This window comes from Cynocephalus volans, chromosome 12 (assembly GCF_027409185.1).
Source record: "Cynocephalus volans isolate mCynVol1 chromosome 12, mCynVol1.pri, whole genome shotgun sequence".
NCBI classification, from domain to species: domain Eukaryota; kingdom Metazoa; phylum Chordata; class Mammalia; order Dermoptera; family Cynocephalidae; genus Cynocephalus; species Cynocephalus volans.
The window spans coordinates 71,057,862-71,080,574 of NC_084471.1; the positions used below are offsets into that span (position 1 = coordinate 71,057,862).

The 22,713-nt window shown below is 38.4% G+C and overlaps 1 protein-coding gene across 1 annotated transcript in view; it reads right to left on the reverse strand.

Moving 5' to 3' along the window:
• Positions 1 to 513: 513 nt before the first annotated feature.
• Positions 514 to 22,713, reverse strand: part of LOC134391718 (olfactory receptor 8S1) — a 47,774-nt gene continuing 25,574 nt past the window's right edge. Inside the window, exons 3-4 of the mRNA XM_063115688.1 lie at positions 1,760 to 2,706; positions 514 to 721 (exon numbers count right to left, since the gene is read on the reverse strand). Of these exons, the coding sequence (XP_062971758.1) occupies positions 514 to 721; positions 1,760 to 2,706 (1,155 nt within the window). The remainder of the gene's footprint in view (positions 722 to 1,759; positions 2,707 to 22,713) is intronic.

Below are 22,713 nucleotides of genomic sequence, written 5' to 3' on the forward strand. Positions count from 1 at the left end.
AGTGTGATAATTTGCTGCCCTTTTTGTCACCTGTCTCATAGGTGTCTTCAGGCCTGCTAAAGGGATGGTGTACCTGGGAAACTGATGCTGAATGATTCCCCATAAATTCAACCTTTCAGCAATAAGCACTCAGGTATATGTTAGGGTTGTCACGTTTCTTATATTTCTTGGGAAGGTCAAAGTGTAGCCAGGGTCTCCTCAAATTTCTGGGGCACAAGAGCTTAAAAACCCCTGAAAGAACAGCAGAAAGAGCTTCTCTAAGGCCTAGATGGGATCTTTTTACTGAACAGGCAGTATAGTAAGCAGAGGGGTAACACAGTGGGCATTGAAATTCAAGGGCATGGCCCCTCCAGTGGAGAAAACACTGCTGAGCTCTAGAATTATAGGAAAGTCTTCATGCAAGTATGATTATATGTCCTTTACTCACACTAAAGGGAATTTGACTGAGTCTGTTGGCATTTTTCTCTCAATCACTATCATCCTGTGACATCTGTGTGCTGATTATAACCAACTTCAGATTCCAGAGTTCAGTTCTTTGTACTCCTCTTCACAATAAGAAGCTTGACCTTGGGGGTTTAGCGGGTGCCTCATCTTCGGTCGACGAAAGCAAAGCAGGTCTTGAATATCCTGCTGTGCATGGAGGATGGCAATGAATTTAGAGTTTTCTGGAGACCCCGTTTGTGAGATACCAATGGCCAGATGAGGATGAAAAGCCTCATAGCTGACCATTAGAACAAAGTGCAAGTTAATATTAAATAAACTCAATAATTTATAGTTAGTTTTTGTCCCTTTTCACTTAACTACAGTGAATTAGACAATTTAAAATATAGCTTAAACAGATCAGAAGCACTGTGAGAATGAATTTGTGTTTTATAGGTAAAAATGGCTTATTATATGAAAGTGGCTCAGTGGCCTTAGAACTGGTAAACCATCTGCCCCTAAACAGTGTCCGGTTGTTTTACAGCTGAAAGATAAGAGACAAAGACAGTTTCAGGATTCACTTGTGATGAGATCAAAACAAGATTATTTGTCTAGACACATAGCCTGAACTCTACAAGGAGAAGACACACCAATGAGATCAGCTAATTGAATAAAACATAAAGCCCCCATAGAGTGAATGAAAACAATGTGAGAAATAAAGTTTCTAGAGCCACAGAGCCTCCTTGCAGCCTCTCACACTGGCCAACATGCTGCACATGCAGTGAAGTTCACGGAAATTTTATCTGAGTCTGAGTTCTGTCTCAATATGTTGGTTCTTTCTGTAGTTTTCTCTTTTAGTTTTTCATGCCTGTCTTCTACGACCACCACATTCGAATTATTTCTCTCTCTGCTTATCAACTCTTATCTGTGACTTTTCTCTCCCGGAGATCCGTGACACTGCATTCTTATTAAATGTATGGCTTTTAGTGTATTCCCCAAAGTAAATAAAAAATAATGATAGATTCATGGCACTCATGATTTTACTAAATGTAAAGCCTAAGGCAAATGTTTTAGAATGACAAAATGAATTAATACATTCCTAACAAAACTTTCTAGATTAAAGTGATAATTTAATAATTTATTTTGTCTCTAAGAAGGATTAAAATAAACTATCCTCCCTATAATAACTTTTTTCCATTCTCTCATGCACTTCTACTTTAACTTACCCCAACATACATTATGGGTAGTCAGGAGTATTCCTGACTGCTGTAGACTTATCCAGTGTCTTGTTGTATGCAGCTTTACCCCAATTATCCACATTCTATGTTTTTAATTCTACCTGATATATTTCAAACATTTTTCAAAAGTTGTTTTCAGCGCTGCCTTCACTTCTTTGTTTTTCAGGCTGTAGATGAGGGGATTCAGCGTGGGGGTGACTACAGTGTACTGCACAGAGAAGCTCAACTCCGTGGTGGAACCTGAGTTTGGCATGAGGTGGCGGAGCAAACCTGAGCCATAGTGAAGTGTCACAGCAGTGAGGTGGGAGGAGCAGGTAGAGAAAGCCTTGCTTCTGCCTGAAGTAGAACTAATGCTCAAGATGGTGGACATAATGCGGGTGTAGGATAAGAAGACAAAAAGGAAGGGTCCCAGTCCATGCACGAGTGTGGAGCAGAGCAAAGCAATGAAGTTCCTGGAGACATCAGAGCAGAACAGAGGGAAGAGAGATGGCATCTCACAACTGTAGTGGTGGATGATTTTAGCCTCACAGAAGACCATGTTCATAGCTAGGAAGATGTTGATGAGTGCACCCAGAAAGCCCAGTCCCCGTGAGCCCCACACAAGGTGCATATACAGCTGTTTATTCGTGATCTGTCCATAAAGCAATGGGTGGCAGATGGCAGCATAGCGGTCATAGCCCATCACTGAGAGAATACAGGCTTCAGTCCCTGCAGTGACAAACACAAAGAACACCTGGGCCAGGCAGCCCTCTACTGAAATGGTTTTCTTCTGGGACAGGAGGTTCTCCAGCATCTTGGGCACAGTGACTGAAGAGAAGCAGAGATCCGCAAAAGAGAGACGACTCAAAAAGAAGTACCTGGGTGTGTGGAGATGAGAATCAGCACCGATCACCAGCAGCATCATCAGGTTCCCCATCAGGGTCAGGAGGTAGATTCCCAGGAACAGCACGAAGAGCAGGGCCCAGACGTGGGGGTCGGCAGACAGCTGGAGGAGGAGGAACTCAGTGATGGTGCTGTGGTTCCCAATGCCATTTACAAAAGCTGTTCCCTAGAAGTAATATAAAAACTCATGACAGCCAAGGTTCTATTATTTCCTAAGCAATTTTCTCAATGTATTTATTGTCTTATCATATCAGTATTGTTTAGTAAACATTTTTGGCTCCTATCGTGGTCTAGATTTAGTGTCAGTCCCATGGAACATAAATATGATTAAGTTGTAGTTCTTTCTCTTTAAATGATCTTTTGAAGAAGACATGTGAAAACAAGAAAATATAACAGTGTAATTAATACAAAGGGAACTCAAATTTTGATTTTTACAGGGGTCAGTAGTGACATTACATTGAGGGAATTTGAACAAATTTTTTGAGCAAGTATATGATTGCCCCAGGAAAATGAATGTCAAAGACAATTAGCTGGCAATGTGTTCAAAAGCTCAGGACTGAGAAAAATCAGGTCATGTTTAATAGAACATGGGTAGTTCTGCAAAGCTGATGCCTAGAGTATGATTCAGCATCATAGATCAATGGCTAGCATGTGGACTCCTGCATCAGACTCGGTTCGTATTTCAGCTCTACCACTAATTAGCTATATGGCTTGTACAATACACATAAAGCTCTGTGCCTCAGTTCCCTCACATATAAAATGCAGACAACAGTGCCACAAAGGGTTTTGTGAGTTAAATATGAGATTATATACAAAGCTCTTCAAAAGCACCTACTCCTAACTATTCATTAAATATTCATTATTATTACTATAATATTTCCTTGAAATTACAAGTCTGTGCAAAACCCAGATAAATTCTTCTGTAGAGTGAAGCACTATCGAAGCTCAAAGTTGTTGCTGTTAATGCTGCTGTTGTTATTATTACTTAAAGTGCCTTTATCAAGAGAGGTATAAGAAAAATCACATTGAAATAAGTACCACTAGACGCCCACTCCTGCTCACGACCTCAGCTTGAATTAAAATTGGAAGTTTGGGATTATTTTGGAGTGGAGACTGTCTCTTAAAAGGGTAAATCGCTTTGCAATTACCGTGGGTGCCATACTCAGAAAGGAGGGCACGTAATTCCTCCTAATTGTTATTGCTACCAGACTCCAGAGACAAGTGGGAGAGAAATTGTTTGGGATTCATGCAGACACTGGGGGAGATCTTCAATAGCATTAATAGGAGGGATGTGTGTCCCAGGTAAGGCTGGGATCCCTGAACAAGTAAGCAACAGAAAAACTTGAAAGGATTTCATGACACAGAAGTATTGGAATGGGTAGATAGGCTGTAGCAGCAGCTAGGAGAGCGGATTCTGCTTAGTGCTAATTATCTGGACCACTCTCTCAAACAATATAGAAAAAAGTTTGGGAATTTATCCTGTAGGTCTCTGAAGTTTGACTTCAAACTCCTAACTTCTGCTGGAGCCACCTGCTGCTGGAAACCCCTACTCCACAGGCAGAAACCCCCTCCTACTAACTTTCTTCTGATCATATTCAGAAGATTGTTTAAAACAGGAATAGAACATTTGTTCCTTTATATTTCTCTTGGACAGATTAGATTAACTTTCCAACGTTCATATTGAGAGTTCCTCAGTCTTCATATCCCAAATTTCTCCCTCATGGCCAGAATGTGTTCATGTCCCTCAAGTCTGTCTCTCATGAGTCTTTGGGTCTGTTTGCTTGAACACTGAATGTTTAGCCATAACTTTTATTTTTTTTATTTTATTTTTTTTATTTTTATTTATTTTTTATTTTATTTTATTTTTTTAAAAATTTTATTTTGTCGATATACATTGTAGCTGATTAATGCTCCCCATCACCAAAACCTCCCTCCCTCCTCCCTCCCCCCTCCCCCCCAACAATGTCCTTTCTGTTTGCTTGTTGTATCAACTTCAAATAATTGTGGTTGTTATATCTTCTTCCCCCCCCCCCCGGTTTGTGTGTGTGTGTGTGTATGTGTGTGTGTGAATTTATATATTAATTTTTAGCTCCCTCCAATAAGTGAGAACATGTGGTATTTCTCTTTCTGTGCCTGACTTGTTTCACTTAATATGATTCTCTCAAGGTCCATCCATGTTGTTGCAAATGGCAGTATTTCATTCGTTTTTATAGCTGAGTAGTATTCCATTGTGTAGATGTACCACATTTTCCGTATCCACTCATCTGATGATGGGCATTTGGGCTGGTTCCAACTCTTGGCTATTGTAAAGAGTGCTGCGATGAACATTGGGGAACAGGTATACCTTCGACTTGATGATTTCCATTCCTCTGGGTATATTCCCAACAGTGGGATGGCTGGGTCGTATGGTAGATCTATTTGCAATTGTTTAAGGAACCTCCATACCATTTTCCATAGAGGCTGCACCATTTTGCAGTCCCACCAACAATGTATGAGAGTTCCTTTTTCTCCGCAGCCTCGCCAGCATTTATCGTTCATAGTCTTTTGGATTTTAGCCATCCTAACTGGGGTTAGATGGTATCTCAATGTGGTTTTGATTTGCATTTCCCGGATGCTGAGTGATGTTGAGCATTTTTTCATCTGTCTGTTGGCCATTTGGATATCTTCCTTAGAGAAATGCCTACTTAGCTCTTTTGCCCATGTTTTAATTGAGTTGCTTGTTTTCTTCTTGTAAAGTTGTTTGAGTTCCTTATATATTCTGGATATTAATCCTTTGTCAGATGTATATTTTGCAAATATTTTCTCCCACTCTGTTGGTTGTCTTTTAACTCTTTTAATTGTTTCTTTTGCTGTGCAGAAGCTTTTTAGTTTGATATAATCCCATTTGTTTATTTTTCCTTTGGTTGCCCGTGCTTTTGGGGTCGTATTCATGAAGTCTGTGCCCAGTCCTATTTCCTGAAGTGTTTCTCCTATGTTTTCTTTAAGAAGTTTTATTGTCTCAGGGTGTATATTTAAATCCTTAATCCATTTTGAGTTGATTTTAGTATACGGTGAGAGGTATGGATCTAGTTTCATTCTCCTGCATATCGATATCCAGTTATCCCAGCACCACTTGCTGAAGAGGCAGTCCCTTCCCCAGTGAATAGGCTTGGTGCCTTTGTCAAAGATCAGATGGCAGTAAGTGTGTGGGTTGATTTCTGGATTCTCTATTCTATTCCATTGGTCAGTGTGTCTGTTTTTATGCCAGTACCATACTGTTTTGGTTATTATAGCTTTGTAGTACAGCTTAAAGTCAGGTAGTGTTATGCCTCCAGCTTTATTTTTTTTGCTGAGCATTGCTTTGGCTATCCGTGGTCTTTTATTGTTCCATATAAATGTCTGAATAGTTTTTTCCATTTCTGAGAAAAATGTCTTTGGAATTTTGATGGGGATTGCATTGAATTTGTATATCACTTTGGGTAGTATGGACATTTTCACTATGTTGATTCTTCCAATCCAAGAGCATGGAATATCTTTCCATCTTCTTGTATCCTCTCTAATTTCTCTCAGCAGTGGTTTGTAGTTCTCATTATAGAGATTTTTCACCTCCTTGGTTAACTCAATTCCTAAATATTTTATTTTTTTGGTGGCTATTGTAAATGGGCAGGCTTTCTTGATTTCTCCTTCTGCATGTTCACTATTGGAGAAAAGAAATGCTACTGATTTTTGTGTGTTGATTTTGTATCCTGCTACTGTGCTGAAATCATTTATCAATTCCAACAGTTTTTTTGTAGAGGTTTTAGGCTGTTCGATATATAGGATCATGTCATCTGCAAACAGGGACAGTTTGACTTCATCTTTTCCAATCTGGATGCCCTTTATTTCCTTCTCTTCTCTGATTGCTCTGGCTAGTACTTCCAACACTATGTTGAATAGGAGTGGTGAGAGTGGGCATCCTTGTCTAGTTCCTGTTCTTAAAGGAAAAGCTTTCAGCTTTTCCCCATTCAGGATGATATTGGCAGTGGGTTTGGCATATATGGCTTTAATTATGTTGAGATACTTTCCCTCTATACCTAACTTATAGAGGGTCTTTGTCATGAATGAGTGCTGAACTTTATCAAATGCTTTTTCAGCATCTATAGAGATGATCATCTGGTCCTTGTGTTTGAGTTTATTAATATGGTGTATCACATTTATTGATTTGCGTATGTTGAACCAACCTTGCATCCCTGGGATGAATCCCACTTGATCGTGATGAATAATTTTACGTATGTGTTGCTGTATTCTGTTTGCTAGTATTTTAGTGAGGATTTTTGCATCTATATTCATCAGGGATATCGGCCTGTAGTTTTCTTTTTTGGTTATATCTTTACCTGGTTTTGGTATCAGGATGATGTTTGCTTCATAGAATGAGTTTGGGAGATTTGCGTCCGTTTCAATCTTTTGGAATAGTTTGTAAAGAATCGGTGTCAATTCCTCTTTGAATGTTTGGTAAAATTCTGCTGTGAATCCATCAGGTCCTGGGCTTTTCTTTGTTGGGAGCCTTCTGATAACAGCTTCAATCTCCTTTATTGTTATTGGTCTGTTCAAATTTTCTACGTCTTCACGGTTCAGTTTTGGGAGCTTGTGTGTGTCCAGAAATTTATCCATTTCCTCCAGATTTTCGAATTTGTTGGCGTATAGTTGTTTATAGTAGTCTCGAATGATTCCTTGTATTTCAGATGAATCAGTTGTAATATCGCCTTTTTCATTTCTAATTTTTGTTATTTGAGTCTTCTCTCTTCTTTTTTTTGTTAGCCATGCTAATGGTTTGTCAATTTTATTTATCTTTTCAAAAAAACAACTTTTTGATTCGTTGATCTTTTGAATTGTTTTTTGGTTTTCAATTTCATTCAGTTCTGCTCTGATCTTAATGATTTCTTTCCGTCTGCTAACTTTAGGATTGGATTGTTCTTGTTTTTCTAGTTCTTTAAGGTGAAGTGTTAGGTTGTTCACTTGCCATCTTTCCATTCTTCTGAAGTGAGCATTTAATGCAATAAATTTTCCCCTCAATACTGCTTTTGCAGTATCCCACAGGTTTTGGTATGAATTATCATTGTTTTCATTAGTTTCAATAAACTTTTTGATTTCCTGCTTGATTTCTTCTTGGACCCATATGTCATTAAGTAGAATGCTGTTTAATTTCCATGTGTTTGTATAGTTTCCAGAGTTTTGTTTGTTATTAATTTCTAGTTTTAATCCATTGTGGTCTGAGAAGATACATGGGATAATTCCAATTTTTTTGAATTTATTGAGACTTGATTTGTGACCTAATATGTGATCTATCCTGGAGAATGATCCATGTGCTGATGAGAAGAATGAATATTCTGAGGTTGTTGGGTGGAATGTTCTGTAGATATCTGCCAATTCCAATTGGTCTAGAGTGTTGTTTAGATCTTGTGTTTCTCTACTGATTCTTTGCCTAGATGATCTGTCTAATATTGACAGTGGAGTGTTCAGGTCCCCTGCTATTATGGTATTAGTGTCTATTTCCTTCTTTAGGTCTAATAGAGTTTGCTTTATAAATCTGGCTGCTCCAACATTGGGTGCGTACATATTTATGATTGTTATGTCTTCTTGATGGATCAGTCCTTTTATCATTAAGTAGTGTCCCTCATTGTCTCTTTTTATGGTTTTTAGTTTAAAGTCTATTTTGTCAGATATAAGAATAGCCACTCCAGCTCGTTTTTCTTTTCTGTTTGCATGGTAAATCTTTTTCCATCCTTTCACTCTTAGTCTGTGTGAATCTTTGTGGGTGAGGTGGGTCTCTTGTAGGCAGCATATAGTTGGGTCCTGCTTTTTGATCCAGTCAGCCAGTCTGTGTCTTTTAATTGGGGAATTTAAGCCTTTAACATTAAGAGTTGTTATTGAAAGGTGTTGATTTATTCCTAGCATTTTATTGGTTGTTTGGTTGTCTTAGGTGTCTTTTGTTCCTTGCTTTCTGATTTACTGTTTGGTTTCTTTGTTTGTTGGTTCCTTAGGTTGTAGATAGTGTTTTTGTTAGCTTGTTTTCTCTTCATGAATGCCATTTTTATTGTACTAGCGGGTTTAGATTTTTCTTAGGTTTTTATGGCAGTGGTAGTTATTTTTCAGGAACCAAACCCAGTACTCCCTTGAGGATTTCTTGTAAGGGTGGTCTTGTGGTAGTGAACTCCCGCAGTTTTTGTTTGTCTGAGAAATATACTATTTGCCCCTCATTTCGGAAGGATAGCCTTGCAGGGTAGAGTATTCTTGGCTGGCAATCTTTGTCTTTTAGTATTTTGAAAATATCATCCCATTCCTTTCTAGCTTTTAGGGTTTGTGATGAAAAGTCTGATGTTAACCTGATTGGGGCTCCCTTATAGGTGATTTGACGCTTCTCTCTTGCAGCTTTTAAGATTCTCTCTTTGTCTCTGAGTTTTGCCAATTTGACTATGACATGTCTTGGAGAAGGCCTTTTTGGGTTGAATACGTTTGGAGATCGTTGAGCTTCCTGGATCTGAAGATCTGTGGTTTTTCCTATACCTGGGAAGTTTTCTGCCACTATTTTGTTGAATATGTTTTCAATGGAATCTCCATTTTCCTCCCCTTCTGGAATACCCATGACTCGGATATTTGAGCGCTTGAGGTTGTCTGATATCTCTCTCAGATTTTCTTCCATGTCTTTGATTCTTTTTTCTTTCTTTTTGTCTGCTTGTGTTATTTCAAACAGCCCATCTTCAAGTTCAGAGGTTCTCTCTTCAACTTCGACAAGCCTGCTGGTTAAACTCTCCGTTGTGTTTTTTATTTCGCTGAATAACTTCTTCAGTTCAGCAAGTTCTGCTACATTTTTTTTCAGGACATTGATTTCCTTGTATATTTCCTCTTTCAGATCCTGTATACTTTTCCTCATTTCATCATGATGTCTAGCTGAGTTTTCTTGTATCTCATTCAGTTTCCTTAGAATTATCACTCGAAATTCCTTGTCAGTTATTTCAAGGGCTTCTTGTTCTATAGGATCTAGAGTATGAGATTTATTAACTTTTGGTGGTGTACTTTCTTGATTTTTTGTATTTCTGGTGTCTTTTTTTTGGTGTTTATTCATTGTGGCAGGGGGTTTCACAGTCCACCGGTTTGAGACTAATGACTAACTAGGATGTTGCTGTGGTTGCCAATTTGGTATGGCTCCCGCCGTGACTGCTCAGTTGGCCTCTAGTGTCTTGTGTGTGTGGTTGCCTCGGGTCTTGGGCTTCTCCGGGGATCCACCTTTCTGGTCAGCTTGGACTCTGCTGGGCTGGTGGATCACGTACCACAGGGTGTGTGATCTCTGTTGAGCTTTCACTTTCTGTACAGGACTTCTCCCCGTTCCGTGTGTTCTGGCCCAGGCTGTTAGATCGTGCAGTGGCGACCCCACCGGGTGTGTGGTTTCTGTCGAGTCTCCGCCTCCCTGGCCGCACGTCTCCCCCCTCTGTGCACACTGTGCTGGGCTGGGGTGTGTCTTCTGCTACCCTCGTCTATCAGCTGGGCCTTCAAGACCCTGCTCAGCACCGCCTCGCCCAGGAAGTCTACCAGGTTTCTGCTAGGCACAGACGACCGGTCTCTCTGGGTGCCTTTGTAGCACTGTGTAGATCTTTCTCGGGTCTTGTTCACCTTTGTATCCCCCCGGTATAAACCGAGTCTAGTGCCCGCCTGCAGCCTGCTCTCCGGCAGGTTCAAGCAGACCTGGGAACTCTCCTACCACACTATTCCCAACCAGAAATTCGTTAGGCTTTTTTCCAAACTGGTGGTCGCAGAGATGGTATCTGCCTCCCAGTAACAGGAAGTTTACCGGGCCGGAGTCCAGGGTGTGGTGGAGTGACAGTCGGCCCGCCCGTACTTCCTAGCCCTCCCAACACTGGTCGGGACGCCCCACACCCCCAGCCCCGCCAGAGAACCGCGGAGGGAGTGGGAGAGGAGGCCCGCCCGCAGGGTCCGGAAAGCCCCGCGCCAGGCCAAGCAAATGGGCTCAGTGATGGCCGAGCCGGGCGGAGCTGCCCGCACCTGGGAAAATGGAGGCAGCACCGTGGCAGTGAGTGGCCTGGTGGTGCAGGCGGGAGCCGCATGGGCATCCACCCCCCGAACAGAGCTGTGCCAGGGATCACTCACAGTGCTGTGCCAGGTCGGGTGCTCGCTCTGTCTCTGGTTTGTTGCCTTCCGTGTTCTCGGCGCGGCCGCCTCGGGCTGTTCAGTCGTGGCGCCGCTCGGGCGCTCCCAGGAATCTTCTTTAATGCCGGCCTGAAACCTCGAATCCTGAATAGGGCAGCTGGTCGCCTTCAGCGCGGCCCCCGCCTCCGGGATCCTGGCTGCATCCACAGCAGCCCTGGCGCCGCGTTCCCTGTTTCAAGACTCGCTTTTGCAGCTAAGAATCAGTTCTTTTCCTGCTCCACACTTCAAAGCTGTTGCCTGTAAATGAGGCAGCCTCTCCTGCTGGGGGCAAAGTGGCGTTGAGCCCCCACGACCGGCCAGCAGCAGCAGTCCTCCCTTAAGAGATGGCCAGAGGAAGGTCCACAAGTTTCCCGGCTGCCTGAGGCCCAGTGGCCACCTTTTCCACCTCAGCTACTCCGCGCCAGCCGCCGCAGCCGCCGCCATCTTGAAAACCTCTAGCCATAACTTTTAGCTTTGGCCTTACACCCTAAAGTCTGACCTTGAGTCACCTATAGAACTTGTTATGGTGGCCCAGTCAGTTTCCTGGTCCTGGCCACTGCCACTAAGTCCCCCGTCTAGCAAGGGGGATCCTTACTTATTAAGTCTGTAGTCAGAAACCCAGCCTGAAAACCTTCCCAATACCACAAATACAGATTACCTGTACAACCTCTTCCATAAGGCAATCTGCTCTCCAACTTGGCTGCAGGACTTTCATTTAGATGCATCTCCTAAAAAAGAAGAACTGGGGAAGGCGGTTTTCTAAATCTTCTATCATGGTTGAGTTTATAAAATTCTATTGATGATTTTTTAAAAACTAATTTCTACACTAATAAAGTTAAATAGCTATTGGGGAGTTCTTTGCTTTTTCAAAAAGCCTGTCTAAAACACCTTGTAGTTTTCCCTGTTTCTAATACCATGTCTTAGCCACACATAGTTTATAGTCTTGGTTTAACCAGTCTGCAGAGCAGCTATGTTTAGGCTGCTGATTTGGGTGATTCCCTGAATTTGGTAGCCCAGAGGATGAATGGGAAACAGCTTTTATATTCTATAGTTACAGTGTAAAGTCAGACTTAGTAGGCAAGAACTTTAATAGCATTGACTGTTATAAGGACCAAGGGGGATCTCTCAGGTGGGGCTTCAGAACATCTGGGTTGGTGCAATGGCCTGTAGTCATTAAACCTAAACTCTTCTGAGTCTAGTGGGAGTTGAAAGGAGAGCGAGTGGCCAAAGTGGTATTGGACTCTTTCTCCAAGCAAGAAAGGAATAGTTTTCATTTGACACTCTAAGGGCTGATCTGCTCTTTGGGACTTTTCAGGTGAAATCACCTCTAGGCAAATTTCTTGCAAAAAGTGATTTGTTGATCAAATGGTTGAAAAGAAAAAAAAAGTTAAGAAGCACAGTCATTTGTCTAAACTGTCTATTCAAATCTATTTTCATTGATGAACCCATTTTGATGGCTACACAGGGCTCTGTTACAGTTTGGTCATATAGAAGTATTTAGGGGAGTATTGGCTTAACAAGTTTATTAGAGTCTTAAGTAGTAATAGACTGTAGTATAAATGAAAATTTGTGTTTATTTATTTACAATGAGGTATAAAGTTTTCATTCTGACTAGACTGTTTCGACATAAGAGTTATCCACTGTCCCTTGTCAATTTATTTTATTTAATTACTAATTATTTTTGCCAACTTATTAACTAAGCAAAAGAAATTCAATTAAAGTATGTTTAGAATAAAGTCCACTTTTCTAAAACATTTTTTTCTTTGGTAATAAATAAGGAATCTAGAGTTCTAACTGTAACTTCGTAACTTTGTAACTTTGCACCAGTCTACCAAGATATTTCTGCACCCTCTGCCTTCCCTTTCCCTAGCTCTGGTAATGACTATTGTACTCTCTATTTCTCTCTTTTAAAATTTATTTTTCTTAGTTAATCCATGATAATTATATATATTTATGGAGTACAATATGATATTTGGGTACATTCATACTGTCTGGGATGCTCATATCAGGGAGTTTATTATATCCATCACCTCAAACATATGTCATTTATTTGTGTTAGGAATATTCAACATCATCTTGACTAGCTATTCAAAGATATGCAGTACTTGTTGTTAACTGTAGTCTCTGTATTATTACAGAACCCAAGATCTCATTCTTCCTATCTCTGTGATATTTTGTATTCACTGGCCACCCTCTCCCCATCACTCCCACCCTCTTCCTCCCTCTAGTCTCTAGTGACCACTACTCTCTACTTCTATGAGATCAATGTTTTTAGTTTCCACATATGAGTGAGCACGTGTGGTATTTCTCTCTCTGTGTCTGGCTTACTTCACTTAACATAATTTTCTCCAAGCTCATCCAGGTTGCTGCAAATGAGAGAATTTCATTCTTTCTAGTGGCTGAGTAGTATTCTATTGCATATATATACCACATTTTTTTTTTTTTATCCAGTCACCCATTGGAGGGCATTTAGGTTGTGTTCCAACTCTTGGCTATTGTGAATAGAGCTGCAATAAACATGGGAGTGCAGGTGTCCCTTCAACTTGATGATTTCCATTCCTTTGGATATACACCCAGTAGTGGGATTGCTGGATCATATAGTAGTTCTATTTGTAGTTTGAAAAGTGTGAGAAATCTCCATACTGTTTTCCATAGTGGTTGAACTGATTTACATTAATAGCTCCCCCTTCTCTGCATCTTTGCCGGCATTAGTTATTTCCTGTCTTTTTGATAATACCTATTCTAACTGGGGTGAGATGATATTTCATTGTACTTTTGATTTGCATTTCTCTGATGGTTAGTGATGTTGAGCTTTTTTTCATAGACCTGTGACCATTTGTATGTCTTCTTTCAAAAAGTGGCTATTCAGTTCCTTTGCCCATTTTTTAAATTGGAATTTTTTTTTTACTATTGAATTGTTTGAGTTCTTTGTATATTCTGAATATTAATCCCTTGTTGGATGCATAGTTTGTAAATATTTTCTTCCATTCTGCTGGTTGTCTTTTTACTCCGTTGATTGTTTCCTTTGCTGCGCAGAAGCTTTTTAGTTTGATATAATCCCATTCGTTAATTTTTGCTTTTGTTCCCTGTGCTTATGAAGTATTATTCATAAAGTCCTTGCCCAGACCTATGTCCTGAAGTGTTTCTCTTATATTTTCTTCTAGAAGTTTTATAGTTTTGGATCTTACATTTAAGTCTTTAATCCAGTTTGAGTTGATTTTAGTGACAGATAGGAGTATAGTTTTATTCTTTGGCATATGGATCTCCGCTTTCCCAGCACCATTTATTGTAGAGACTGTCCTTTCTCCAATATATGTTCTTGGCTCCTTTGTCAAAAATCAGCTGACTGTAGGTACATGGATTTATTTCTGAATTCTCTATTCTGTTCCTGTTTGTCTTGTGCCAGTACCATTTTGTTTTGATTACTATTGCTTTGTGGTATATTTTGAAGTCAGGGAGTATGATATGTCCCACTTTGATCTTTTTGCTCAGGATTGCTTTGGTTATTCAGGGTCGCTTGTTGTTCCACAGAAATTTTTGAATTGTGTTTTTTATTTTCTATTTCTGTGAAGTATGTCATTGGTAGTTCGATGGGGATTGCATTGAATCTGTAGTTCAGTTTGGGTAGTACGGTCATTTTGATGATATTGATTCTTCCAATCCATGAGCATGGGATGTTTTTCCATTGTTTTGTGTCTTCTTCAATTTCTTTAATTAGTGTTTTTGTTGCTGCTATTGTAAATGGGATAGCTTTCTTGATTTCTTTTTCTGCTAGTTTGTTGTTGGTGTATAGAATGCTACTGATTTCTGTATGTTGATTTTATTTTTGTATTACTGAATTTGTTTATCAGGTCTAGGAGTTTTTGGTAGAGTTTTTAGGTTTTTCTATATATATAAAATCATGTCATTTGCAAAGAGGGAAAATTTGATTCCCTCCTTTCCAATTTGGAAGCCCTTCATTTCTTTCTCTTGCTTAATTTCTCTGGCTAGGACTTCCAGTATTATGTTGAATAGAAATGCTGAGAGTGACAAGGGCATCCTTGTCTTGCTCCAGTTCTTAGGGGGAAAGCTTTCAGCTTTTCCCTGTCCAATATAATGTTAGCTATGGGTTTGTCATATATAACCTTTATTGCATTAAGATACTTTCCTTCTATACCTAGTTTGTTGAGAGTCTATCATGAAGTGATGTTGAATTTTATCACAAACTTTTTCTGCATCTATTGAGATGATCATATGCTTTTTTTCTATCATTCTGTCAATATGATGTATTACATTTATTTATTTGCATATGTTGAACCATCCTTGCATCCCTGGGATAAATCCCACTTGATCATAGTGTATAATCCTTTTGATGTGCTGTTGGATTTGGTTTGCTACTATTTTATTAACGATTTTTACATTTATGTTTATTAGGGTTATTGGCCTGTAGTTTTCATTTTTTGTTGTGTCCTTGCCTAGTTTTGGTATTAGGGTAATGCTGGCTTCATAGTATGAGTTTGGAAGAATTTTATCCACTTTAACTTTTTGAAATAGTTTAAGAAGTATTGGTATTAGTTCTTTATTTTTTAATTTTTATTTTAAAATTTTATTTTATTTTTTATTGGAACATAGTTGATTGTACATATCTGTGGTGTACAGCATTGAATATCAACAGTATTAGTTCTTCTTTAGATGTTTGGTAGAATTCACCAGTAAAGCCATCTGGTCCTGGACTTTTCTTTGTCAGGAGACTTTTTATTACTGATTCTAATTCATTATTTGTTATTGGTCTATTTAGGTTTTCTATTTCTTCCTGTTTTAGTCTTTGTAGGACATATGTGTCCAGGGATTTATCCATTTCCTCTAGGTTTTCATATTTATTGGTGTATAGTTGCTCATAATAGTCTCTGATGATTCTTTGTATTTCAGTGTATTCTTTGTAATGTCTTCATTTGCATTTCTGATTTTATTTATTTCAGTCTTTCTCTTTTTTTCTTGGTTAGTCTGGCTAACGGTTTGTAGACTTTGGTTATATTTTCAAGACACCAGCTTTTCACTTGATCTTTTGTATTTTTAGTCTCAATTTCACTTATTTCTAATCTGATTTTTATTTCTTTTTTTCTACTTATTTTGAGTTTATTTTGTTCTTGCTTTTATAGTTCCTTGAGGTGCACTGTTGGCCTGTTTATTTGAAGTTTTTCTATTTTTTTTTTTTTTTTTTATGTAGGCATCTTTTGCTATAAACTTTCCTCTTAATACTGACTTGGATGTATCCCATAGGTTTTGGCATGTTGTGTTTTTGTCTTCATTGTTTCAAGACTTTTTTTTTGGATTTTATTCTTAATATCTTCTTTGACCCATTGGTCATTCAAGAACATGTTGTTTAATTTCTGTCTATTTTTCTGGTTTCACAAATTTCTTTTTTGTTGACATCTATGTTATTCCATTATGGTTAGAAAAAATAGTTGATGTGATTTTGATTTTTTAGAACTCATTGAAACTTACTTGTGGCCTAACATATGGTCAATCCTAGAGAATGTTCCATGTGCTGATGAAAAGAATGTGTATTCTGCAGCTGTTGGATGAAAGACTCTATATATGTATGTTAGGTCTGTCTGGTCTATGGTGCCATTTAAATCTTCTGTCTTCATGATCTTTCCAATGGTGAGAATGGGGTGTTAAAGTCCCCATGTGTTATTGTGTTGTTGTCTATTTCTCCCTTTAGATCTTATGATGTTTGCTGTCTATATCTGTGTTCTCTGGTGTTGGGTGCATATGTATTTATAATCGTTATATCCTCTTGCTGTACTGCTCCCTTTATTATGTAGTGCCCTTCTTTGTCTCTTAGTACAGACTTTGATTTAAAGTCTGTTTTATCTGATATAAGTATAGCTACTCCTGCTTGCTTTTGCTTTCCATTTACATGGAATATCTTTTTCCATTCCTTCACTTTCAGTCTATGTGTGCCTTTGTAAGTAAGGTGTGTTTCTTGTAAGCAGCGTATGGATGGGTCATGTTTTCCTTCATCCATTCAGCCAGTCTATGTCTTTTAATTGGAACATTCAATCTGTTTACATTCAAGGTTATTATTGGTATGTGAGGTCTTACTCCTGTCATTTTGTTGGTTGCTTTCCAATTATTTTGTGTATACTATAGTCCTTTCTTCCTTTCTTAATAGTTATCCTTTGGTGGTTTTCTGCATTGATAAGGTTTGATTCCTTTCTCTTTCTAATTTTTTTATCTACACTACCAGTAAGTTTTATATTTTCAAATATTTTCATGATGGTTGTTATTGTTCTTTATCTTCTAGATGTAGGACTCCCCTAAGCATTTCTTGGAAGGCCAGTCTGATGGTGATGAACCCTTAATTTTTGCTTGTCTGAGAAAGACTTTATTTCTTCTTAATTTCTGAAAGACAGCTTTTCTTGATATAGTATTCTTGACTGACAGTTTTTTCTTTCAGCACTGTGAAAATATCATCCCATGCTCTCCTGGCCTGTAGGGTTTCTGTTGATTAGTCTGCTCTTAGTCTAATGGGGATTCTCTTGTAAGTGATTTGACACTTTCCTCTTGCTGTTTTTAGAATTATCTCTTTGTCTTTAACTTTGGATAGTTTGACTACAATGTGTCTTGTAGGTGATCTATTTGGGTTGAATCTATTTGGGGACCTTTCAGCTTCTTGGATTTGGATGCTCACATCTTTTCCAAGACTAGGGAGGCTTTCAGCTATTATTTCTTTAAATAGGTTTTCAATATCTTTTTTGTTTTTGTCTACTTCTGGAATGCCCATTATTTGAATATTTGTTCACTTAATAGTATCCCATAGATTTTATAAACTTTGTTCATTCTTTTCTTTTTCTTTTTCTTTTGTCTTTCTGTCTTATTTTATTTATTTTATTTTATTTTATTTTGTCAATATACAATGTGGTCGATTATTCTGGCCAATTACCAAAACCTCCCTCCCTCCTCCCGCTCCCACCTCCTTCCCAACAATGTCCTTTCTGCTTGCTTGTCATATCAATTTCAAGGAATTGTAATTGTTATGTCTTCTTCCGTCCCCTCCACTGTTTTTTTTTTTGGATTTATTTATTTATTTTTAGCTCCCACAAATAAGTGAGAACATGTGATATTTTTCTTTCTGTGCCTGACTTGTTTCACTTAATATAATTCTCTGTAGGTCCATTCGTGTCGTTGCAAATGGCAGTATTTCATTCTTTTTTATAGCTGAGTAGTATTCCATTGTGTAGATATACCACATATTCCGTATCCACTCATCTGATGATGGACATTTGGGCTGATTCCAACTCTTAGCTATTGTAAATAGTGCTGCAATGAACATTGGGGAACAGATAGATATACCTTGGACTTGATGATTTCCATTCCTCTGGGTATATTCCCAGCAGTGGGATAGCTGGGTCATATGGTGGATCTATCTGCAACTGTTTGAGGAACCTCCATACCATTTTCCATAGAGGCTGCACCATTTTGCAGTCCCACAACAACGTATGAGAGTTCCTTTTTCTCTGCAACCTTGCCAGCATTTATCGTTTACAGTCTTTTGGATATTAGCCATCCTAACTGGGGTTAGATGGTATCTCAGTGTGGTTTTGATTCGCATTTCCCGGATGCTGAGTGATGTTGAGCATTTTTTCATATGTCTGTTGGCTATTTGTATATCTTTCTTTGAGAAATGCCTATTTAGCTCTTTTGCCCATTTTTTAATTGGGTTGCTTGTTTTTTTCTTGTAAAGTTGTTTGAGTTCCTTGTATATTCTGGATATTAATCCTTTGTCAGATGTATATTTTGCAAATATTATCTCCCACTCTGTTGGTTGTCTTTTAACTCTGTTAATTGTTTCTTTTGCTGTGCAGAAGCTTTTTAGTATGATATAATCCCATTTGTTTATTTTTCCTTTGGTTGCCTGTGCTTTTGGGGTCGTATTCATGAAGTCTGTGTCCAGTCCTACTTCCTGAAGTGTTTCTCCTATGTTTTCTCTAAGAAGTTTTATTGTTTCAGGGTGTATATTTAGTTCTTTAATCCATTTTGAGTTGATTTTGGTATACAGTGAGAGGTAGGAGTCTAGTTTCATTCTCCTGCATATGGATATCCAGTTATCCCAGCACCATTTGCTGAAGAGGCAGTCTCTTCCCCAGTGTACTGGCTTGGTGCATTTGTCAAAGATCAGATGGCTGTAGGTGTGTGGGTTGATTTCTGGATTCTCTATTCTATTCCATTGATCAGTGTGTCTGTTTTTATGCCAATACCATGCTGTTTTGGTTATAGCTTTGTGGTATAGTTTAAAGTCCGGTAGTGTTATGCCTCCAGCTTTATTTTTATTTTGCTCAGAATTGCTTTGGCTATGTGTGGTCTTTTGTTATTCCATATAAATGTCTGGATAGTTCTATCCATTTCTGAGAAAAATGTCATTTGAATTTTGATGGGGATTGTATTGAATTTGTATATCACTTTGGGTAGTATGGACATTTTCACTATGTTGATTCTTCCAATCCAAGAGCATGGGATATCTTTCCATCTTCTTGTGTCCTCTTTAATTTCTCTCAGCAGTGGTTTGTAGTTCTCATTATAGAGATTTTTCACATCCTTGGTTAACTCTATTCCTAAGTATTTTATTTTTTTGGTGGCTATTGTAAATGGACAAGCTTTCTTGATTTCTCTTTCTGCATGTTCACTATTGGAGAATAGAAATGCTACTGATTTTTGTGTGTTGATTTTGTATCCTGCATCTTTGCTGAAATCATTCATCAAGTCTGAGCGTTCTTTTGCAGAGGCTTTAGGCTGTTTGATATATAGGATTATGTCATCTGCCAACAGGGACAGTTTGACTTCATCTTTTCCAATCTAGATGCCCTTTATTTCCTTCCCTTCTCTGATTGCTCTGGCTAGTACTTCCAACACTATGTTGAATAGGAGTGCTGAGAGTGGGCATCCTTGTCTAGTTCCTGTTCGTAAAGGAAAAGCTTTTAGCTTTTCCCCATTCAGGATGATATTGGCAGTGGGTTTATCATATATGGCTTTAATTATGTTGCAATACTTTCCATCTATACTTAACTTGTAGAGAGTCTTTATCATGAACGAGTGTTGAATTTTATCAAATGCTTTTTCAGCATCTATAGAGATGATCATATGGTCCTTGTGTTTGATTTTATTGATACGGTGTATCGCATTTATTGATTTGGGTATGTTGAACCAACCTTGCATCCCTGGGATGAATTCCACTTGATCATGGTGTATAATTATGCATATGTGTTGCTGTATTCTGTTAGCTAGTATTTTACTGAGGATTTTTGCATCTATATTCATCGAGGATATTGGCCTGTAGTTTTCTTTTTTAGTTGTATCTCTACCTGTTTTTGGTATCAGAGTGATGTTTGCTTCATAGAATGAGTTTGGGAGAATTGCCTCTGTTTCAATCTTTTGCAATAGTTTGTAGAGAATTGGTGTCGATTCCTCTTTGAAGGTTTGGTAGAATTCTGCTGTGAATCCATCTGGTCCTGGACTTTTCTTTGTTGGGAGCCTTCTAATAACAGCTTCAATCTCTTTTATAGTTATCGGTCTGTTCAGATTTTTTTACATCATCTTGGCTCCGTTTGGTAGTTTGTGTGTGTCCAGAAATTTATCCATTTTCTCCAGATATTCAAATTTGTTGTCATATAATTGTTTATAGTAGTCTCTAATGATTCCTTGTATTTCAGAGGTATCAGTAGTAATATCACCTTTTTCATTTCTAATTTTTTTTATTTGGGTCTTCTCTCTTCTTTTTTTAGTTAGCCATGCTAATGGTTTGTCTATTTTATTTATCTTTTCAAAAAACCAACTTTTTGATTCATTGATCTTTTGTATCGTTTTTTGGGTTTCAATTTCATTAAGTTCTGCTCTGGTCTTAATGATTTCTTTCCATCTGCTAACTTTGGGTTTGGATTGTTCTTGTTTTTCTAGTTCTTTAAGGTGAAATATTAGGTTGTTCACTTGCATCTTTCCATTCTTCTGAAGTAAGCATTTAATGCGTATACTTTCTCCCTTAGTACTGCTTTTGCAGTATCCCACAGGTTTTGGTATGATGTATCAATGTTTTCATTAGTTTCAATAAACTTTTTGATATCCTGGTTGATTTCTACTTGGACCCATATGTCATTAAGTAGAATGCTGTTTAATTTCCATGTGTTTGTATATTTTCCAGAATTTTGTTTGTTATTGATTTCTAATTTTAATCCATTGTGCTCTGAAAAAATACATATGATAATTCCAATTTTTTTGAATTTGTTGAGACTTGATTTGTGACCTAACATATGATCTGTCCTAGAAAATGATCCATGTGCTGATGAGAAGAATGAATATTATGAGGTTGTTGGATAGAATGTTCTGTAGATATCTGCCAAGTCCAATTGGTCTAGAGTGTTGTTTAGATCTTGTGTTTCTCTGCTGATTCTTTGCCTAGATGATCTGTCCAATATTGATAGTGGGGTGTTCAGGTCTCCTGCTATTATGGTGTTAGTGTCTATTTCCTTCTTTAGGTCTAATAGAGTTTGCTTTATAAATCTGGCTGCTCTGACATTGGGTGCGTATATATTTATGATTGTTATGTCTTCTTGATGGATGAATCCTTTTATCATTATGTAGTGCCCCTCATTATCTCTTTTTATGGTTATTAGTTTAAAGTCTATTTTATCAGATATAAGAATAGCTGCTCCAGCTCATTTTTCATTTCTGTTTCCATGGTCAATCTTTTTCCATCCTTTCACTCTTAGTCTATGTGAGTCTTTATAGGTGAGATGTGTCTCTTGAAGGCAGCATATTGTTGAGTCCTCCTTTTTTTTTTTTTGACTGGTAAGGGGATCACAACCCTCAGCACTGTGTCATCTGCACCACATTCAACCAGTGAGCACACCGGCCATCCCTATATAGGATCTGAACCTGCGGCCTCAGTGCTACCAGTGCCACACTCTCCTGGGTGAGCCATGGGGCTAGCCCGGGTCCTCCTTTTTAATCCAGTCAGTCAATCTGTGTCTTTTGATTGGGGAATTTAATCCTTTTATACTAAGAGTTGTTACTGAAAAGTGTCGATTTACTCCTAGCATTTTATTGATTTTTGTTTGAATGTCTTAAGTGTCTTTTTTCCCTTTCTTTCTGATTTACTGTTTGTCTTCTGTATTTTTTGGTTTCTTGGGTTGTAGATAAACTTTTTCTTTCTTTTTATTGTTGGCATTCTGCCTACCTTTTTACTGCAAGGGAAAATTCTTCCTGTGCTGATGCTGGTGGCAGAGAAGTGGTACTGAGGCCATGTGCCTCTCTCTCCTCTGCCACTATGCTGGGTTTTTGTGCTCCACAGGAATCTCACCAGTCTCCTGCTGTACTCCTATACTCTGCCACCAATGCTCCCATTAATATTTAGCTGTCTGTTAGTTGTTCTTGTCCTTCTCTGTGGGAGCAATGCACCCTGGCCATCTCTAGTCTGTCATCTTACCCTGCCTCTGATTGCTCATTTTAAATTATTTAAACTGCACATATATATTTTATTCTCTTTATAACTGAAATATTTCAGAAGAATAAAGAAGTAACATATTACTGATATTTCAATAAAAATATTTTGAAAATTAAAGCTAAATAAAAAACATCAGGTGAACTAGTAGCTTTGAAAGAGTCTCTCTCAATCACTTGTGCTGGCTCTTTGGTCATCTTTCTTGCAGGATTTCCTACAAAAAAAAAAAAAAAAAGCTGTGATGGGGTGATGGTGTAACTAGAATATCAATGTTAGGATAAGACCATAAATTCACCCTTACCATAAAAAGCACCTGGGTATGTACTGGGATTATTAGCAGTTGTTAGCACTTAATGGGCCAGTTGGAAAGTAACCAGATTCTCTAACCATCTGAGGTCCAGATTGAATCCTCAACTTGGTCAGGGTCAAACATGCAGGAGCATGGAAGGCTAAGGAGTAGCTCTTGCAATGTGGGGAGCTCTGGGGAATTTTGGTGTTGTAGTGCTGCCTTTGTGTAGTAATGCTATCTTAGCCTTT